The sequence below is a fragment of the Nicotiana tabacum genome, chromosome 22 (assembly GCF_000715075.1).
Source record: "Nicotiana tabacum cultivar K326 chromosome 22, ASM71507v2, whole genome shotgun sequence".
Classification (NCBI taxonomy): Eukaryota; Viridiplantae; Streptophyta; class Magnoliopsida; order Solanales; family Solanaceae; genus Nicotiana; species Nicotiana tabacum.
In genome coordinates this window covers 60,619,993-60,642,526 of record NC_134101.1, presented here as the reverse complement: position 1 = coordinate 60,642,526, position 22,534 = coordinate 60,619,993, and the positions used below count along the sequence as shown (strand labels likewise).

Here is a 22,534-nt window from a genome sequence, read left to right as displayed (position 1 = left end):
ATGCCCCCAGTGTTCGAGGTCGATCGTAGAGAGGCCTCGAATGCTGTCATGATCTTTGATACCGGTTCTTTACCGGCCTTCAATTCTAAGTTAGCATGATTTACTGTTGCCTCGTTAAAAACCTTGCTGAAAAACCCATTTGGGACAAAATCGGTTCAAGGGAAAAAAAGTGCATAAACGCGCGCTTTAAGGCCTAAAAATTGTATCGCTCTTTGATGGTTTCCTGCAAGTGTTAGTTCAAAACACAAATAAGTAAAAGAAATGAATGGGGTCATACATTAGCAGTAGTATCACTTCAAGTAAATTATGTTCTAGTTGTTCAGTAGTCGTTCACCGTTCGTTGTTCCGAGTTTGTATGATCCTTTTCCAGTGATCTCGATAATTTGATATGGCCCTTCCCAGTTCGGCCCCAGCTTGCCTTCGTTCTGGTTCTGGGTACTTAGTGTGACCTTCCTTAACACTAAGTCCCCGACATTGAAGTGTCGAAGGTTGGCCCTTCGATTATAATACCTCTGGATCCGCTGTTTTTGGGCGGCTAATTGTACAAGAGCGGCTTCGCGCCTTTCATCTAATAGCTCCTAAATTGTATTCCTGGACTCGTCATTTGATTCCTTGGTTGCATATCGGAACCTGAAACTTGGTTCTCTGACTTCGATCGGAATTAGAGCTTCGACGCCATAAACTAGCGAGAAAGGGGTGGCCCCGGTACTGGACTTCGAGGTCGTACGGTATGCCCGTAGGACTTCGAGCAGGATTTCCTTCCATTTTCCTTTGGCGTCGGTTAACCTCTTTTTGAGGTTTTGGAGTACGGTTTTGTTGGTCGATTCTTCTTGTCCGTTCCCACTAGAGTGGTAGGGTGTTGCTAGGATCCTTTTAATTTTATGGTCTTCGAGAAACTTGCTTACTTTGTTGCCGATGAACTGTTTCCCATTGTCGCATATGATCTTGACCGGCATTCCGAACTGACATATGATGTGGTCCCAAATGAAATCGATGACTTCCTTCTCCTTGATCTTCTCGTATGCCCGGGCTTCCACCCACTTAGAAAAATAGTCAGTCATAAACAATATAAATTGAGTATTACCGGGTGCCCATGGAAGGGGGCCAACGATGTCTATTCCCCACTTCATGAACGGCCATGGTGACAAAATCGAATGCAGCAACTCCCCGGGTTGATGAATCATCGGAGCATGTCTTTTACATTCATAAACTTTTCGTACGAACTCATTCGCGTCCTTTTCCATGTCGATCCAGTAGTAGCCAGCTCTGATTACCTTTCGAACCAATGATTCGGTGCCTGAATGATTTCCGCAGGTGCCTTCATGAATTTCCCTCAAAACGTACTAGGTATCTCCTGGTCCTAGACATAACTCGAGTGGGCCATCGAATGTTATTTTGAACAGGGTTCCGTCTTCGGACAAGCTATACCAGGGCCCTCGATACTTTTGGATCCGAGGGCAGTTTTTCGGTCTTTAGATATTCTATATATTTGTTTCTCTAGTCCCAAGTCAAGCTCGTTGAGTTTATCTCGGCATGACCTTCTTCCACTACCGATATCAAGAGTTGTACGACCGCCCTCAAGTTGAACTCATCATCCTCGACCGCCGACCCCAGGTTAGCAATGGCATCAGCCTCACTGTTTTGATCTCGAGGTACGTGTTGTAGAGTCTACTCCTTGAATCAATGTAATGTTACCTGCAACTTATCTAGGAACCTTTTCATTCTTTTCTCTCTGACCTCAAACGTCCTATTAACTTGGTTCACCATAAGGAGGGAGCCACACTTATCTTCGATTACCTCTAGCCCCAAGCTTTTGGCTAGTTCGAGACCTGCAATCATGGCCTCATATTCGGCCTCGTTGTTATTCAATTTTACAGTCCTAATAGATTGTCTAACTACATTGCCTGTTGGTGGCTTCTATACGATGCCAAGTCCGGACCCTTTTGCGTTCGAGGCGCCGTCCGTAAAGAGGGTCCAGATCCCCAAAAAAGTCCCCGAGTTCAACAACTCTCTTTCGACCTCGGTTATTAGGGCCAGCGTAAAGTCGGCCACAAAGTCTGCCAAAATTTGATATTTAATGGCGGTCCGGGGCCGATATTCAATATCGTACCCACTGATTTACACAATCCATTTGGCCAACCGTCCCGAGAGCTCGTGCTTATGCATTACATTCCTTAATGGGTAAGTAGTCACAACACATATGGGGTGACATTGGAAGTATGGTTTTAGCTTTTTAGATGCACTTAGCAAAGCGAGCGCCAGCCTTTCTAGGTGAGGGTACCTAGTTTCGGCCTCGCCAAGGGTCCTACTAACATAGTAGATTAGAAATTGCGTACCTTTCTCTTGTCGGACCAGGACTCCGCTTACCGCTATCTACGATACTTCCAAGTACAGGTACAGTTGTTCGTTTGTCTTTGGCATGTGAAGCAGCGGTGGGCTTGATAGATATCACTTGAGTTCCTCCAAGGCCCGTTGGCACTCCGGGGTCAATGAGAAGTTATTCTTCTTCTTCAGTAGTGAGTAGAATCGGTGGCTCTTATCGGAAGACCTCGAGATGAATCGCCCCAGGGCGTCTATGCGTCCGGTTAATCTTTGCACGACCTTCACGTTGTCCACAACTGTGATATCGATGGCTTTGATCTTGTTAGGGTTGATCTCGATTCCCCGGCTGAATACCATGAATCCGAGGAATTTACCTGATCTAACTTCAAATGCATACTTCTCCGGGTTAAGCTTCATATTGTATCTCTTTAATATGCTGAAAGTTTCCTACAAATGTTTCAAATGGTCCTCTGCTCGCAGGGATTTAACCAACATATCGTCAATGTAAACCTCCATTGATTTTCCTATTTGTTCCTCGAACATCTAATTTACTAGGCATTGGTAAGTGGCACCGACATTTTTAATCCAAATGGCATCACGTTATAGCAGTATGTGCCGTACTTAGTGATGAAGGAGGTTTTTTCCTGATCGCCCGGGTTCATCCGTATTTGGTTGTACCCGGAGTAGGCATCGAGAAAACTGAGGATCTCGTGGCCGGCCATGGCATCGATCATGCGATTGATGTTGGGCAAAGGGAAGGGGTCCTTGGGACATGCCTTATTCAGATCCTTATAGTCTACACATGTTCTTAATTTATTCCCCTTTTTAGGGACTACCACTATATTTGCTAACCAATCTGTGTATTTAACCTCCCGAATGGACCCTATTTTAAGGAGTTTAGATACCTCATCCTTGATGAAAGCATGTTTGACCTCGGACTGGGGTCTCCTCTTCTGCTTAATCGGGTGAAACTTCAGGTCCAGGATTAGCTTGTGAGTGGTTATTTCCGGCGTGATACCTGTCATATCAAGGTGGGACCAAGCAAAACAATCTTCATTAGCTATAAGAAATTGAATGAGTTTTTTCCTAAGCTCGGGGTTTAACCCCGTGCCCAGGTATACCTTTCGATCGGGTGAGTGTTCGGTTATCGTGACTTGCTCCAGTTCCTCGACTGTTGTTTTGGTAGTGTTAGAATCATCGGGGGTTATGAAAGATCTGGGAAATCCGTAGTCGTCATCCTCGTCTACCCTTCATTCCTCCGATCCTGTCGAGGCTGGTATTGGTGATTGCTATTTGGCCCCGTCTTTGACCATCCGATTCGGATCCTCTGATGTCTAGAGTGTGGATGCCGGGATCAGATCATCGATCGCGAACATCTCCTTGGCAGCCGGTTGTTCCCCATAAACTGTTTTGACTCCGCCGGGTGTTGGGAATTTCAGCACCTGGTGCAGTGTCGATGATACTGCTCTCATGTTGTGAATCCATGGCCTCCCGAATAAAGCGTTGTATCTCATATCCCCTTTGATTACATAGAACTTAGCTTCCTACACGGTTCCGACGACGTTCACCGGTAATGTTATCTTCCCTTTAGTGGTCTCACATGCCATGTTGAACCTGTTTAAGACTCGGACCGAAGGTACGATCTGGTCTTGTAGGCGGAGTTATTCTACGACCCTTGATCCGATGATGTTGGCTGAGCTACCTGGATAAATTAACACACTCTTAATCCGAGATTTATTTACGAGTACCAATATTACTAGTCTGTCGTTGAGGGGATGCACGATCCCCTCAGCGTCTTCGTCGATAAAAGACAAGGTTCCTTCTAGTAGTAATCCCGAGCCTATTTTTCCCTTGTGATGGATACATTGGTGCGCTTCAGCATCGGCCCCTAGGGAATGTCGACTCCACTGATGATCATGTTAATAACGTGTTGAGGTTCCTCCTACTCGGTCTGCTTATTAGAATCCTTGTTCCTGAAGTGGTTCTTGGCCCGATCACTTAGGAAATCTTGAAGATGCACGTTGTTGAACAGCCGAGCCACTTCTTCTCTTAATTGTCGGCAGTCTTTTATTCTGTGGCCATCAGTACCGTGATATTTGCACATTAGGTTAGGATCCCTTTGGGATGGATCAGACTGTAAAGGTCTAAGCCATTTGGTATCTTTGATGCATCCGATGGCAGATATAATATCGGCGGCATTGACGTTGAAGTTGTACTTCGATAATCTCAATGCTTCTTTAGGGCCGACGGGCCTGTCGAAGTTGTTTTTGCTCATGAGTCCCCAATTGCTCTGGCCTCGGTCGTTTCTCCTTTCATTTCTCGCAGGGTTCCATCGGGCTTCTTCGGTCCCCATTGTATGGCTGATACCAATCCCTGTTCGATCTCGGTTCACGATCGATATCTCTCTTGATTCTGTCGATGGTTCTGACGGGATACACGGACCCGGAAGGGCCCCCAAGCTGATCATCTTCAACCCTGATTTTCGATTGATACCGGTTATGGACATCGGCCCAAGTGACAATTGGATATTCTACCAAGTTCTGTTTCAACTGATGTGAAGCCAAGGAGCTCCGAATGTTAAGTCCTTGGGTGAAAGCCTGAACAGCCCAATCATCAGCGACTGGTGGCAGGTCCATCCGTTCCATTTGAAATCGGGACACGAACTCTCTGAGCATCTCATTATCTTTCTGTTTTACTCTGAAAAGGTCTGACTTCCTGGTCTTGACTTTGATAACCCCGGCGTGTACTTTCACGAATGAATTTGCAAGCATCGCAAACGAGTCAATAGAATTAGGAGGTAAGTTGTGATACCATATCATAGCTCCCTTTGACAGGGTCTCCCTGAACCTTTTCAACAAGACAGATTTGATCTCATCATCCTCCAAGTCGTTCCCTTTGATAGCACATGCGTAGGAGGTCATATTGGGTCGGTCGTTCCGTTATACTTAGAAATCTCGAGCATGCGGAACTTCTTAGGGATCAGCTTCGGAGCCGCGCTCGGAGGAAAAGGATTTTGAACGAACTTCTTAGAATCTAGGCCTTTCAATATCGGCGGTGCTCCTGGGATTTGGTTGACCCTGGAATTGTAGGTTTTCACCTTTTTGTCATTAGCTTCGATTTTCTTCTCCCCTAATTCTACCCATTTTTTCAGTTCCTCGAGTATCTTTTTGATCTCGGGGTTAGTCCCCGATTCATTTTCATTCTACCTCTCTGCGACCGGTTCATTCCTGCGGGTGACTTCTCGGGACAGATCGGGTTCAATTCTGCTCGGTGCGCGGCTTTGGTTCTGTAACTGGGCTATGGCTGCCTGTTGAGCCTGCAAAATTTTGAAAATCATCCGTAAATTGATCCCGTCTCCTCCACTGTTTTGTGTATTTTGAGCTGCCGATCGGGCTCCATCACAGACGCTATTCTCGGGGTCAGTAGGCAGATTTGTGTTGATAGTCACATGCGAGTTAGCGTCAATCAGGTCCGTGACCGGAATTCTAATGGGATCAACGAGCGGTACCTCGTTACTAGGCACTATGTTGTTATTTTCACCGTGATGGCCGAACTCATTGTCAATATGTAGGAGTGCTGATTGAGAGTTTGACATTTTGAGCTCTGACCTGAAATTAGAGATACTTCAAAGAACAAGTGTAAAGTAGTGTATGTTATAAAAATTTGTATCAAATACCACTATTATCCTTAGTCCCACGGTGGGCGCCAAACTGTTTACCATCAAAATCGGATAACAATTAAATTTGTAAGTGGTTTTAAGGATATGCAGATTAACTTGACATAAAGTGATAAATTAAGTTGCAATTGAAATAAAAAATGATAAAGTAAATTCAAACCACACGAATTGAACAATTTTAGTCTTGGAAGGTTAATCACCCTCGAACCGGATGCACTTCGATCGATGTTAGGATATAGAAGAATAAGAGCTTAAAGAGAAAAATGATAATGTATTGCTTTAGAATTTGTGGTATAATGCGCTAAATGAATTATCAGACCCCCTTTATATAATAGAGGAGTCCTACTTTAGGTACAATTCTATAAAAGGTAAAAAATCTCTTGATTTGCTGATTGTCGGTTCCTTATTGATACGTGCCGAGATTCCCGCCGTAATACTCGACCGGACACGAATATTTCGGTCTTCTGTTGGCTACGCTAATAATGTTCCTTCGAGCTCTTTCGAGGCTAGGACCGATTCTCGAAGGCCTGCCCCAGGCTCTAGCACAGTAAGATTTGGGGTCGATCTTTAGCCCTTTATCGCCACGTTTCGGGCCTGACCTGTCATATCGTAGGTGAGCTCGATTTTGATCGTATCACACTAAAAATTAAAACAACTCACAGCATTTGGTTATAATATTCATAGATTTATGCTTGAGATTGAGGCGTAATTCTACTCATAGATACAGGAACTGTAACGGTATTAATCAAAAGTGCATCTGCATAGACAGGGTGCGAGGTGTGTTTATAGTGGTAGAAGTTCTTATTTAGAAGAATGCTAGATTGAAGGAAATAAAATGAAATTTTGCTAATGTGATAAAATCTGGGTAGCAAAAAAATTGTTGCTGTGCTGGTTTTGACATTTGGCTGTGCTATGAGTAGTGGTGGCAAATGGGTGGGTTGGGCTGAATTTGGGCGGGTCAAGATGGGTTAGGTCAATAAATGGATCATTGTCCAACCCAGCTTATTTTAGAACACTGAATCATAGCCCAACCCGTCCAACTTGACCCATGTTTTAGAATGATGTTCATCTTGCATGAACAAAGCCTTTTACCTTTTATACACCTATGTATAAAAGGTAAATAAATACTATTAGTATTTTGAGAATCAAAATATATTTTCTTAAATAATAAATTAGTATTTAAAATGTGTAAGTTGAAAAATATTTTGCGGGACATTAAAACTTAAATACTTTGATTCTCATTTTTAAACTTAGATACAAAAACTAATGATATGATAACTAAGTAAATTTCTAAATAAGTTGGGTTGAAATCCCATTGTTTTGGGGTGAACTTTATGGGTTGTATTTGAGCTACTTCATGGGTCAGAATAGGCTATAAAAAATAATGGGTTAACTTGGGCTCAGCCCAAATAGACCCATGAGCTAAAATGTTATAGCCCAACCCATTAATTCCTAGATGGGTTTGGGCTCAAATTACCACCCTTAGCTATGAGTAATATCATGCATCTTAATCATTCATAGCAGGTGGGCGGATAAATATATTTTACACCATCATTGCATATAACTTAAATTATAGCAGAGATGTTTCCCTTCTCTCAGAAGTATATAAGCAACTATATTAGCAGGGATAGATGTATGTAGAATTATCCCTATGTAAGAAAGAAAAAATAACACAGTAGTAATTAATGGAATTTATTCACCAATCTGACTTTAATTTACAGATGAATGTGGTCCTTAACACGTAAACTTTTAGGCTTACTGTAACATTGCATATAAGGATCTTAGGTTTTTCCTTCCTTCTTATAATTGGAAATGCAAGTTCATTTGTGTGGTAGAGGTGTCAACTCAAATTGACTAACGATACGTGGAGTTCGAGTCGCTATAGGTATAATTAAATTTCTTGAATGGTATATCAAGTTGCCTATATATCTTATACCATTTGATGTCGTGTCATGTTAAATATTTGTGGCATTCTGGAGAAATATATTTCTGTCCCTTTCAACATAACCACAAATTAAACTAGACAGATGTCTCGAGATATATAGTGAGCCCATTCCCTCACTCTGTGTGCTATTATAAGAAGTAGGCCAGCTGAAACTTACGATCAACTAAGCTCAGAATTTCAGGTACGCAATAAGTGTTTTGAGTATTAGCAAAATCTTTTTTTTAGCTTTTTCGCCGAAGCACTTTTAGAACTTTGGTCAAGTACAAATTAATGCTTTAATATTGGCTATTCAAATTAATTAGCTAAACAAAAATTGCTACTTTTCAAAAATATTTTTTCGAAAAATACTTCTGACAAGCAGATGTTGAAAGCTTCATGAAATAGGTTATAGTCGTCGGCTCGTCGCCCATCGGCTAATTAAAGTCTAATTTTCGCTAAATAACGCCACAGCGTGGAGTAGTGTTTGTAGAAACTAAATTTGTTGAAGAATATCAGCAAAATGGAGGTGATCGATGATCAATTGGATTAAAACATCTATAAATAATTGGTTATGACAGTAATTTGTGATTTCTCTGAAGCATATCGAGACACGTGTTATTATAGAATGTATTACTATATATTTTGATTCTCATTTTCCCTAATTATTAGGATCAGTGCTGTTGCTTTCATAAAGAAAACTCTATCGTTGTCTGAAGACGTGGTGCCTCATTATTTCAGTCAATAAAACGCGATGCAGAAACTTATTATGAAAGCTTTGGGAAAAGGATGAATCAAATACTGATATTACACTAATCTTGCCAACAAAGTGAAAAACAGCAACTCATTCAAAGATGAAGTAAAAGTACATCTCCTATTGCCTTTTAATTTGCATTGACAACACAACACAAGTACAGTATACTAATCTTTTGTAGCACTTTTGACATTCATACAATTTATTTTTAACTACCTGCCGAAGTAAAATAATTATATGAAGTATGCATTTCTTAATATAGACTAGTACTTCGTTTGTTTCTGATATGAAATGATTATTTTCGAGAAGTTCTCTTGACTATATTAATAATCTTTAAACATAAGTTCTGTTGATCACTACTTATATTTGTACTCTAATAATATGTAGACACTGTTTGCACAAAATTTTATGCGCTTATGGCCACTGCACAAATATGTCATGATCAAATTAATTTCTATGTAACTCCCAACTGTCGGAGTAAATTCTTACATAATTAAAGTCATGCCCTATATATATATATATATTAGCTGCATGTCGCATAAGTTTGGAGCTATATTTAGTTGGGAAGTTTGTCTTTATACTTCCCCATACTTTAATCTGATCTTGCTCTTATGTATCTCCCACGCCCAACTCCCCACAACCTTCCCTCTCTCCACTCTGTCAAAGCTACAAACAACCACACGCCATAAATGTTTTAAAATCACAATTTTTAAAAGTTTACCTTCTCATTCTTCTCTTTCGGCTATTCTTATGTGAAGATTATCCCAAATATTTCTCACATTTAAAAAAAAACAAGAAAGGTCTTTAAAGAAATAAGATTGTCCGAAATATTTCTAACATTCTTGGAATAGAAAAGAAATGCACAAAAAAAAGAAAATATAGGAGGATTATTTCATGTTTAAAAGGTCTTTAATTTAAAGCTAGGCATTGATGGTCAATACCAGCTAACTCCCAAGAGGATTAATATTCTCAAGGGTGATTATGGTTTTGAGTGTAGATGTAATCCAGGTGAGCTTCTGTAAGTGTCCTTCTCTTAAAGCATTCTCCATCTTCTTCTTCACATTCCTCTAGCCCCATCAGCTTCTACAAGTGTAATGAACCAAAATAACAGAGTCAGTAAAGAAAGATTCTGTTCAGAAAATGAACTTGGCCAAAATTAACTAATTCATGAGGTGAGAATCGTCCAATACTGTACGAGCAGACAACAACTGATCATTCCAAACTGATCATTCCACAAACTAATGTACTTAGGACATTCTAATTGACGACTGTGCCCGCCCAGGGAGGAGGTAGAAGCGCAGATATGTGTTTAGTAGCATATAAAATATAAATCCTAGTATTTGTGTTAATGAATTAATTAAATATGTACATATATAAAATATAAATCCTAGTAATTAACACTTGTTCTAAAATTTAGAATTGAAATTCTAGCTCCACCTCTGACGCAAGCTCAAACTGGACATTCTAATTAACGCCCTCGATCGCACACTTAGACCAGACATTTGGTGCGGGAACAATGCAACATGGAGTCCAAAACTGAGTAAGCCAAAAATAGGGATGGATTTAGCTCTACTACCAGTTAAGAAAATGAACCTTTAACGTAACTAAATCAAAAGGGTAGCTCATTATAATGTGAAGATTGCTCAAAATCATATAAGTTGAGGCATATAACAACTCATTTCTTTCGACCGATATAGAACAATTTAACAAACTCTTTAGAGAGGCAGAGAATTAAGATATTACATTCAGGGAATCGAAGGTTTCCATCTGGTCAAGAGAATAAGCAAGGGTGACTTCTCCATTATTTTCTTCCTCTTTCACTGCAAAGAAATCAAAACTAGCTGCTAAATTTACTCAATCAAAATAAGAATACGTTTGTACATACTGCAATAACATAAGCATTAATTCATGAGCTAATAATTAACTACCTTCACTGGCTGATAAGAAACGGGAAGATGCTGGTGAAAGGGAAACAAGCAGGAAAAGAAATACAAGAAAACATATAGTACTTTGCTTCATGACTACTTCAGTTCTAGGATTTGTTAATTTCAGTTTCGATAAAGTGAAAGAGAAAGATGATTGTGGTGAGAGTTGAGGGAAAAGTGTCTTTTATATATACTCCTACATGCAAAATAAAAAGGCGCACTATTCTGTGAGTTTTAGGAAAGTCCTTTGGAATCACAGAATATATACTTCATCATCTTGTCCACTTGTGTATGGTTTGTGTGAGAGAGAATCAACCAGGTTTGTGACGGAGTTTCTTCATCTTTAACTAGAGGTTTAATTTTAGTTTGGATTTTGAATATAAAATTACCTTTAATAAAGACGTTTTACTCCTTATTGTGGAGCTTCTTGACCTATATTTAAATTTAATTGGGCCCTAATATAAATACCGAACATCGATTGAGAATCCAAAATATAGTGAGGCAGAGAATTATTTTTCTTCAAAGGCAAAGCACTTAGAAAAGAAATAAAAATAGTTATCTACACTAAACTTTCTAAATTGTGCACAATACATATTATATAAAAAAAAGTTTTAAATTGATTTTTGAGAAACAAATCAAGATTAATATTTTCCGAAAAGTCATAGTAACAATTTTTTAAAACATTTTTTCTTTATGTTAAACAATTTAAACATGATTATATTCTAAAAATCAGAACTATCTTCGACAAACTAGCTACATAATGATGAAAATACACCAACAAAGATCCAATTTCCAAGTGAATATCAGTAATAATGGTGTACTTTTAAAAACATATAAGTAATACATAGAATTTGATAGTAGAACTTATGTTTTTATTTACCAATGTATTTAAAAAATAAATTTTAAAATATGATAACTCTATATGATACCTTTAGTTGCGCCTTTTTTGTATTAATATGGAGTAGTAGTTGTAGACAATAAATTTGCGTCAAGAAAATAAAATCAAGATCGAAAAATATTGCAACAATCGTAGTATTTGATTTTAAATAATTTGAGTGTACAATCTCTATGAATCCTCTAATTCTTCTTTTCAATAGTAAATAAATTCAAGGACCTTTGAACTTGATCTTGAATATGTAATTGTTGCCACGAACGATGATCTTGTTCTTGAGCTTGAGCTTGATTGCTTGAACTTGATCTTGATTTGTTCTTCGTTCTTGAGCTTGAACTTAATTTGTTATTCATTCTTGAGCTTGAACTTGATTTGTTCTTCGTTCTTAAGCTTGAACTTGATTGCTTGAACTTGAAACTTGTGGAGAAATTTGCAGTGTTTGATCCACGAGCTCTTTCTTGCTTCTTGTTATAACTTCTAATCTCTTTTCTGGGTTATGAAGACCCCTATTTATAGTTGTGGGAGGGAAGAGTTATGATAAGAACAAACTCTTTCCGACCAATCAAATTGAAGTATGACGAGGCCGCATTTGATTGGCCAGAACATGTCACTTGCACACGTAGCGCGATTTCATTGGACATTTAATGTGACTTGGCATGCCTTGTCATTTTAACACGTAGCATAATCCTATTGGCTCTTCCGTTTGACTTAGTGTGCCATGTCATTTTACGCGTGGCACCAAACTAAGCCTCTAGAAAGATGTCATCTTGGGCTTAATGAAGTGAGCTCGTCACTTTTATCCCAATTAAATGTGCTAGCCCAATGGATTAAGACTTATTTATTTAATCCATATATATTGGATTTATATAATTAGTACAATTATATTAGCCCATAATATATATTTGGACCAATATATCTTAAATTTAAAATATAGTCCAAATTAATTTATGAATTTAATTTCATAAATTTTATATATCTACAAATGCCCCCTACTTCAAGACTTGTCAAGGTATAAGCTTTAAGACTAGGCTTGAAGTATTATGAAGCAACATCTTTTTCTCTTTCTTTTCACATAAAACTAAACACCAAAGTTCCAAATTTCAGCCACGTTGAACAGTGTAGTTTCTCTCTAACGTTCCATTTTGCCTTTTGGTAAAATAAATCTCTCTTTTAATTGAAAATCATTATTGTCTTATATGTAGTATAAGTGCAGTACAGGTATCCAAATCTCTTTAGGATTGAAACTATGAATATTTAATATTGAAGACTACACTTTGACTCCATGTCCGACATTACTTATTTCGGTCGCCTAAGCAATTCCAAATCCCTTTTGGTAACTGATTTCAGGCGATCCCACATCGAGACCTCACCTCCCAATCAACTGCATAGGCGATCTATATAAACCCCATGCTCATATTTTCATTAAGAATTGAATTGTAGCATCTAGAAGCTATCTTGGCTTCGTGTTTTCATAAGGAGGCAATCCGAAGGTAATTTTTTCCTTCTATGTATTTACCATCGTCCTTTTCTTTCTCTTTTTTTTTTTACTTTTTTTTTGTAAGTCAACGAGGAGGATATGTTCTTTCTTAACAAGATGATCCATGCACGAAGAAGATAATTTTGGTGTGTGAGGGGATGAGTACTAATCCTTGCCCGAATATCGAAGAGATTACTCTCAATGTGGCTCGACTATCGGAGAGATTACTCTCAATGTGGCCCGACTATCGGAGAGATTACTCTCAATGTACCCCGACTATCGGAGAGATTACTCTCAATGCGCCCCGACTATCGGAGAGATTACTCTCAATGTGCCCTTATTATCGGAGAGATTACTCTCAATATGTCATGACTATCGGAGAGATTACTCTCAATGTGCCCCGACTATCGGAGAGATTACTCTCAATATGCCCCAACTATCGGAGAGATTACTCTCAAGAGACTTACATGTCCACCTTAAGATTGGAAAATATAGTTTCCTTTTAAGGACAAACTTACGAAGAGGCCAACTTAAGGTGCAAAGGGACTTATATGTCCACCTTAAGATTGGAAAGTTATAGTTTCCTTTTAAGGAAAAACCCACGAAGAGGCCAACTTAAGGTGCAAAGGGATTTATATGTCCACCTTAAGATTGGAAAGTTATAGTTTCCTTTTAAGGACAACCCCACGAATAGGCCAACTTAAGTTGTACAGGGACTCATATGTCTATCTTAAGATTGGAAAGTTATAGTTTCCTTTTAAGGAAAAACCCACGAAGAGGCCAACTTAAGGTGAAAAGGGACTTATATGTCCACCTTAAGATTGGAAAGTTATAAAGCTTTAACTCGAAGACTTCGTGGACTTGACGACATTGACATGAATATTTGGAAACTTTGAAGATTTGACGGACTTTGCATACTTCAACTTGAAGAGTGGAGAACGTGAAGACTTCAACTTGAAGATCGACGGACTTAAAGACTTCAACTTGGAGACTTGGAGGGTTTAAACATTTCAACTTGAAGGGCAGCAAACTTGAAGACTGGAGGACTTAAAAATTTGGTAAACATGAAGACATAGTAAATCCCTGAACTTCAGTGCAAATACTTGGTAGCTTCCTAAAAGACTATAATCGCCCTATTGAAGATACTAGTTTATCATGACGGCTTGCCCCCTCTAAGTCATATGAGATCAAAGTTCAAAAGAAGAATGAAATTTCAGCCTGATTTTCAAGTATTGTTTGAATGAATTACTTCCATTATACTTCATTTGGACAATGACTAGGGCAATATGTATCTTTTGAACTTATGCGACTGAACTCAGAATGAAACTCTAAGCTGCCTACGTACCTCGGTGAAGAGGATCAAGTCATACCGTAGTTCACAATGGGTGGATATTTTTTTTTTATTTATTTATTTTTTTATGTCCTAACTTTTGCTTAGGCCGCCCCTTTAGAGGTTTTCAACCCAGCGAACTTTTTTCTTTGGGTGGTCCGTACACAGTTTAGACTCATGCGGGCCAGGATTGTAGGAACATGCAGTTTAGGCTCATGCGTCAAGGAGCGTTGCAACTTTAAGGATAATACTTCTTCAAAAACTTGCCATTGATAGGTCCAATTCTCATGCCATCTGCATCAACCAGCTTGTAAGCCCCACTTGAGTAAGCTTCTTGTCTGACATATGGCCCATCCCATTTTGAAGTGAACTTCCCTACAAGTTTATGGGAAGTAATAATGGGTCTTCGTATGGCAAGGACTTGATCTTCTACTTGAAAGGATCTCAGGAGAACTCTTTTATTAAAGGCGCGAGACAATCGAGCTTGATAATATTCAAGACTCTGTTGAGCTTCCAACCTCTTCTCATCAAGATCCTCCAACTCTGCTAATCGAAGTCAAGCATTTTCTTCATCAGTGATCCCTTCTTGAATAGCCAGTCGTAATGAAGGTATTTGACGCTCGAATGGCAAGACATCTTCGACTTCATAAACGAGCGAATAAGGAGTCACTTTTGTTGGCGTGCGGTGAGTCGTCCTATATGCCCATAGAGTTTCTTCCATATGGTCATTCCAATTTTGTTTGGATTTAGAGACGACTTTCTTTAACAAGTTGCATAGAGTTTTGTTGAATGCCTCAGCTAGACCATTGGCGGCAGCATTGTACATCGAAGAGTTACGTTGCTTGAAGCCAAAGAGATCACAAATCTTGTTCATCAACCTATTATCGAATGGCTTTCCATTATCTGCTATTACGTAACGAGGAATGCCAAAGTGATATATTATGTTTACTCGGATGAAACTTGCAACATTTTCCTTCTTTACCTCCTTAAGAGCAACAACTTCAACCCATTTTGAGAAGTAGTCAGTTGCAGCCAAGATGTATAGGTGCCCACCAAAGGACTTTGGCAGTGGTCCAACAACATCCAATCCCCAGGCGTCAAACGGCCAGGATGCCACAGTCGGGTGCAACACTTCAGGAGGTTGATGAATAAAATTCGCGTGGAATTGACAAGCCTTGCATCTTCGAGCGTAGTCCAAGCAATATTTTACCATCGTTGGCCAATAATATCCCATTCGTTTTATATGGAAGTGGAGCTTTGGTCCAGACTGATGTGAGCCACATACCCCAGGATGTGCTTCTTGCAAAGCCTGGAGTGCTTCTTCTTCCCCTAAGCATCGTAAGAGTACTCACTCGAATGACCTTATGTATAGAGTATCTTCGTAGTAAAGGAAGCGAGGTGCACGATGACAGATTTCAGTCCTTTTCCTCGGATTTTCTGGAAGTATCCCATAGCTTACGTAGTCGATAATGGGTTGTCACCATTCTTCTTTCTCAGCTTCAGAAATAGCGACAAGATGCTTGAGTTCATTTTCTTCACCTTTAGCCTCATTTGGCGGCGATACTACCCATTTTGGCAGACAGTAACTTGCGCTTGGTCAGGCAGGGTTAACGATGAAGCTAGGGCAGCTAAAGTATCAACCTTCTTATTTTCTTTCCTTGGCACATTCTGAATAGTCACAACACCGAGCCACCCCATTAATGTTTTAGCGTAATCATGATATGGGCGTAGTTCAGGCTTCTTAACCTCGTAACTACCTAAAAGTTGATTGACCACTAACGCCCAAGTATTAATGCTTGATACTCAGCAACATTATTGGAACAGAGTTGTCAAGGTGAAGGAGTAGGGCAAGACTTCACCTTGGGAAGTTGCAAATACTACGCCAGCACCCGCTCCTCCACGATGCGCAGCACCATCAAAGTACATCTTCCATGGAGGTTGAACTTCAACGACCATTGCGTCCTCATCAGGTAGTTCGTCAGTTAGCTCCTAATCATCAAGTATCGGATGATCTGCCAATGCTTGTCCTTTTACAGCCTTTTGAGGGATGTACAAAATCTCGAATTGTTGAAATTGGAGGTACCATCTCGCTAGTCGATCACTAAGAACAGGTTTTGACATCACGAGCTTGATGGGATTTGCCTTAGAAATAAGACGGACAACATGAGCTTGAAAGTAGTGCTTTAACTTTTGAATTGAGAAGACTAGCGCCAAACACAACTTTTTAATTGGCGAATAATTTAGCTCGTTTGGTGTCATCATCCTGCTCAAGTAGTAAAGGAAATTTTCTTTCCCTTTACTATTTTCTTGGGCTAACAGCGCTCCAACAGACCTTTCTTGTGCTGAAATGTATAGTATCATCGGCTTTCCAAGCATAGGGGCTGCCAGAACTGGAGGCTTCATCATGTAGGATTTAAAGCTCTCAAAGGCATTGCTACATGCTTGGTCCCATTTGAAAGGGACACCTTTTTTCATAAGGCGACTGAATGGTTGGCACCTTCCAGCTAGGTTTGAGATGAATCTCCTAAGGTACACTAACTTTCCTTGCCAACTTTTTAATTCGTGAATATCCCGAGGTTCAGGCATTTTCAAGATTGCATCTACTTTGGCTTGATCAATTTCTATCCCTCGATGTCGGACAATGAAACCAAGGAACTTTTCGGAAGTAACTCCAAAGGCGCATTTTAATGGAATTATCCTAAGTTGGTACCTCCGGAGCAACTCAAACATCATTCTCAAGTCTTTCAAGTGGTCACCCCTCTTTCTTGATTTTACCACCAAGTCGTCCACATAACATTCGATATTTTTGTGGAGAAGGTCGTCAAAAATATTCTGCATAGCCCTTTGATAAGTAGCACCAGCGTTCTTCAAGCCAAAATGCATTACCCTGTAATAATAAATACCCTTGGGGGTGCGAAATACAGTAAACTCTTCATCTTTTGGTGCCATGCGAATTTGGTTATAGCCTGACGAACCATCCATAAACGACATTGCCTCATACCAGTAGTAGCATCGATCATCGGCTCTGGAATAGGAAGCAGGAATTCATCTTTGGGACACGTATTGTTGAGATCCCTGAAGTCGATGCACACTCGAATCTGGCCATTCTTCTTCCTTACAGGGACAATACTTGAAACACATGTTGGGTATTTAACTTCACGAATAAAGCCAGCTTCGATGAGTTTGTTAACTTCGGTTTCAATCAAGGGAACCAAGTCCGCCCTAAAACGCCTTTAGGCTTGTTTAACAGGGCGAGCACCATTCTTGACGGCAAGGTGATGGACTGCTACTTTCGGTTCCAAGCCAGGCATCTCTTTGTAGCTCCAAGCAAAGACATCCCTGAACTCCTTGAGTAACTCAATATAAGTGATTTCTTCATTCACTTCTAGTAAAGCACTTAGGTAGGTGGGTCTTGGTTCTTCATCGGTGCCAAGGTTAACTTCTTTTAAGGCATCAACTATAGTCTTCACTCCTTCTTCAAGTTCAGGTGGAGCATCTTTCACATCTTCATCTTCTTGAGGGTCCCCATCATTAAAGGATATGTGATAATACGGTGAAACATCGTCTAATTTCTCGTCATCCTCCATTAGAGATAAAACACCATGCTCGCCTTGTGCAGTAACATGATACGAAGAACCCACACTTTCTTCGTCTTCATCACATTCTTTAGTGTAGACCACAATGTATGGCTTCACCTTCAGTACCTTATCACACAAAACCATGATTTTTGTTTGTCGCTTCATTCTAGAAGGAACCAAACTTTGAAAATCTTTAGAGATCTTCTGAATTTTGGGCAATCACACGATATGCATCCTCTATGGAAACTTGTATCATATCTTTCACATAATCCTTGAAAGACCCTTTTTGCCAATTTGTTTGCAATAAATTTGTGCAGAAAAATAAAACTGCAATCACAAACAACTATAAAGAAAAAGATTTTATTGATAAACATTGCAGGTTACAACTCTGTTTATCCCTTGATTCTTCCCTCCAATTTGTTATCCGTAATTCTAGGGCCTTAGCGGCGTATTTCTTGAACATAGGATGATATGCATCTCCTTGATGTATTTGATGATCAAGAAGCATATAGCAACACTCTATTTGGATCTTGAATGTTGCTAGAACTTTGAGCAAGACATATTTGACATGTCTTTGATCTCTAATGAATATTCCATGAATGTTTATGGAATTTTGAGATCATATATGTGATCTCTTTATGCACTATGAGATTGTTGAGATCATCTTTGAAGGACATATGTAGCCTTATTTATAGGCATGAATTAGAGTTTGGATAGAGTAGCTTATGGAATTTTGAGATCGTATATGTGATCTCTTTATGCACTATGAGATTGTTGAGATCATCTTTGAAGGACATATGTAGCCTTATTTATAGGCATGAATTAGAGTTTGGGTAGAGTAGCCACCATGTAACCCTAATAGACTCCTAATATTTCAAGAGTCGTCTTGAATTTAGGATTTATCTTGATCTGTTAAAATTTCAGTGTCTATAAATGCCCCCTACTTCAAGGTTTGTCGAGGTGTAGGCTTGCTGAAACATGAAGACGATACTTGAAGTACCCGACTATCACAACAAATAATCTTGAAACTTGAAGTTTTTGATATGCAGGAGGAAGAGATGAAGGGCAGAACTGGTCCCACTAGGCGTGCCAGAATTTGTAGACAATAAATTTGTATGAAGAAAATAAAATCAAGACCGAAAAATATTGCAGCAATCGTAATATTTGATTTCTAATAATTTGAGTGTACAATCTCTATGAATCCTCTGATTCTTCTTTCCAATAGTAAATAAATTCAAGGGCCTTTGAGCTTGATCTTGAATATATAGTTGTTGCCACGAACGATGATCTTGTTCTTAAGCTTGAGCTTGATTGCTTGAACTTGATCTTGATTTGTTCTTCGTTCTTGAGCTTGAACTTGATTGCTTGAACTTGAAACTTGTGGAGGAATATGCAGTGTTTGATCCACGAGCTCCTTCTTGCTTCTTGTTATAATTTCTGGTCTCTTTTTTAGGTTATGAAGACCCTTATTTAAAGTTGTGGGAGGGAAGAGTTATGATAAGAACAAACTCTTTCTAACCAATCAAATTGAAGTGTGACAAGGCCGCATTTGATTGGTCAGAACATGTCACTTGCACATGTGGCACGATTTCATTAGACATTTAATGTGACTTGGCATGCCTTGTCATTTTGACACGTAGCATAATCCTGTTGGCTCTTCCGTTTGACTTAGCGTGCCACATCATTTCACGTGCGGTACCAAACTGGGCCTCTAGGAAGATGTCATCTTGAGTTTAATGAAGTGGGCTCGTCACTTTTATCCCAATTAAATGGGCTAGCCCAATGAATTAAGACTTATTTGTTTAATCTATATATATTGAATTTATATAATTAATCCAATTATATTATCCCATAATATTTATTTGGACCAATATATCTTGAATTTAAAATATAGTCCAAATTAGTTTATGAATTTAATTTGGCAAATTTTATATATCTATAGTAGTATTTATTACTTTTGAAAGATTAGAAATTTAATCAATGAGCAAGTTTTGGAGAAAGAGCCTTTCTTTAGTCAAAATATCAGTAAATAGTGGTCCAAGTAACATTAAAGACTCCAGCATTCAATGTACTCCTAAAAATAGTGGTTGACAGGATCAAGAAGTCAACCTTTTCGACATGCAGATAACTGTTGCTTATCACAGTGGAGTACATCACTACGCTAGTTCTCTTTCTTCCTTTTACTCCAATACATTTCTTTGCTAAAAACCCAAGAATGTACTCACTTCAATATTTACATGTCACGACCCAAAACTCGACACGTCATGATGACACCTATCATAATAATAGGTAAGCTGACAACTCACATATCCTAACATTTTCAAAAGCAAAACATGCTAGAAATATGTTTAAATCAATGGAAATCTCATAAAACCAGATGGAACGTCGCAACTAAATACAGAAAATCTCCAAAACCTGGGTGTCACCGAGTACATGAGCATCTATATAATGACATAGTCTGATACACTGTATAGAAAGCAGAACGAAATAAATAAAATTAAAAGATAAGGGAGGAGAGTCAAGGTCTGCGGACGCCCAAGAAGCTACCTCGATGATCTCCGAACATCTAAAAACTCCACGATCAACAACCACCGTGCCCGGAATTGCCTGGATTTGCGATCCACACGAGGTGCAAGGTGTAGTGTGAGTACAACCAACTCAATAAGTATCGCAAATAAACAAGTCAAGATAAGAGAAGCTTACGTTGTTGAGGATACTAGTTAATTCGGTGTGAATCTGTCCCTTTAAACCAACACGACATAACATTGAAAGCTAACTCATAAGGCTTCGTGAGAAGAAGATCAGTGTGTGCGTGTGCACTGTTTTCTCAAAATACTACACTCAGCAATATTATGGCATGTAGAGGAAGGAAACAAGTAAATCATATAAGTAATCAAGAAAATATAAGTTCCACACACTGCACGGACAACTCACATGCTAACAATAGAATCTGCACGGACAACTAACGTGCGACACGGGCCACTCACGTGTCAATAATATCAATATATATATATGTGCATGGGCAATTCACGTGCTGTACAGATAACTCACGTGCTAACAATATCAATACAGAGATCCGCACGGGAAACTCACGTGCTGCACGGACAACTCACGTGCCAATAACATAATTCGCTCGGCATAGCCACAAGCCTAGTCCAAAATATCATATAGAAGCAATAAAGCAAGTATACAGGTATAAGATGAATGAATTAAGGTTCTCATGTCCCTGGACTAGTGTAAATAACTACTAAAGTATAGGCATGTGCAAGGTATGCTATCGTAGTCCAAACCGACAATTTCATCAATGAAAAGTATTTATCAAGTTCGTTCAGAGATTAAACCTCTAAGTAGTCTCATCATGGCTCAACTAGATCATATAAACTGATACAACATGTTAGATACCAAAGCTTGAAGCTCAACAGTCATTTCTGGGCTTGTAAGGGCCCGAGCACAACTCAAACATGAATATACAAACCCGGTGCCCGCACATGGGGTTATCCCATGCATGTACGCACCCAAAAGCACGTGGCTATCACAACAATTCAGGCAACTGGTGCCTCAACCGAGTTTAAATAAGATACTTATCTCAAGCAAATCGAATCACTCCGCTAGCAAGACCTTGCCTCGCGAATCGGCCTCCGAACGCCTCGAATCTTGCCATAAATATTTTGATACAACCAACATGGGCTGGAGGAATTAATTCCATAAGAAAATACTAAATTCTTAATCAAAAATCAAAAAGTCGACTCAAAAGCCGGCCCTCGGGCCCACGTCTCGGAATCTAATAAAAGTCATAAAATCTGGAAGCCCATTCAACCACGAGTCTAACCATACCAAATTTACCAAATTCCGATACCAAATCACTACTCAAATTGCCAAATTAAACTCTCCAAATCCCTAGCCTCAAACTCCCAAATTCCACCTCAAAAACACACAAACTAGGTGGGAAATTCAATAAGGAATCAAGGTGATTGAATAAAAATGATCACAAGTGGCTTATCTCAAGAATACCTTCGAAAATACTCTCAAAACTCGCCTTAGTCCGAGTTTGCAAAGTCCAAAATCAGAAAAATCACGAAACCCTTCAGATTTAAACACTACCCAAAGATCCTGCTTCTGCGGTCCAAAAATCTGCTTCTACTGTATCGCTTTTGCGGTCAATTATCCGCATCTGTGGAGGTCACTTAAGGGCCGGCCAACTGCTCATGCGGTCCCAAATCCCGCTCATGCGGGTGCGCATCTGCGCAAGTCCATCCGCTTCTGCGGACCAACGACTCCAAGCCCTCTCCGCCTCTGCGACCAGCTTCTGCATCTGCGAGATAGCAGGTGCAGAATTTTCCTTCGCACCTGTTCAAACCCTCACTTCACCTAGAACCACATCTGTGACCCTAGGGCCGCTTCTGCAGCTTCGCACCTGCAGCCATTCCCTCACAGGTGCGCTCGCATCAGACCGGAACACACTCGCCTTCAAAAATTCCAAAAATCCAATCCGATCTCGAGCCGAATCACTCCCGAGGACCCCGTGACCTCAACCAAATATACCAACAAGTCCTAAAATACGATGCGAACTTAGTCGAGTCCTCAATTCACATCAAACAATAATAAAAAAATGAATCGCACCCCAATTCAAGCCTAATGAAAACTAAGGAATTCCAACTT

General features: G+C 39.6%; 1 protein-coding gene across 2 annotated transcripts; it reads right to left on the bottom strand.

Moving 5' to 3' along the window:
- Window positions 1–9,363: 9,363 nt before the first annotated feature.
- On the bottom strand, window positions 9,364–10,831 carry LOC107817056 (putative phytosulfokines 6). Of its 2 annotated transcripts, none has more exons than XM_016642831.2 (3): window positions 10,602–10,831; window positions 10,417–10,493; window positions 9,364–9,756 (listed from the first exon to the last, which is right to left on the bottom strand). In XM_016642831.2, exons 1-3 carry the CDS (start codon window positions 10,690–10,692, stop codon window positions 9,643–9,645), a joined length of 282 nt encoding a protein of 93 aa, XP_016498317.1. In that variant the 5' UTR covers window positions 10,693–10,831; the 3' UTR covers window positions 9,364–9,642. The 2 variants fall into 2 exon arrangements, with proteins under 2 accessions (XP_016498317.1, XP_075101082.1); XM_075244981.1 differs by having other exon boundaries at window positions 9,364–9,753.
- Window positions 10,832–22,534: the final 11,703 nt, after the last annotated feature.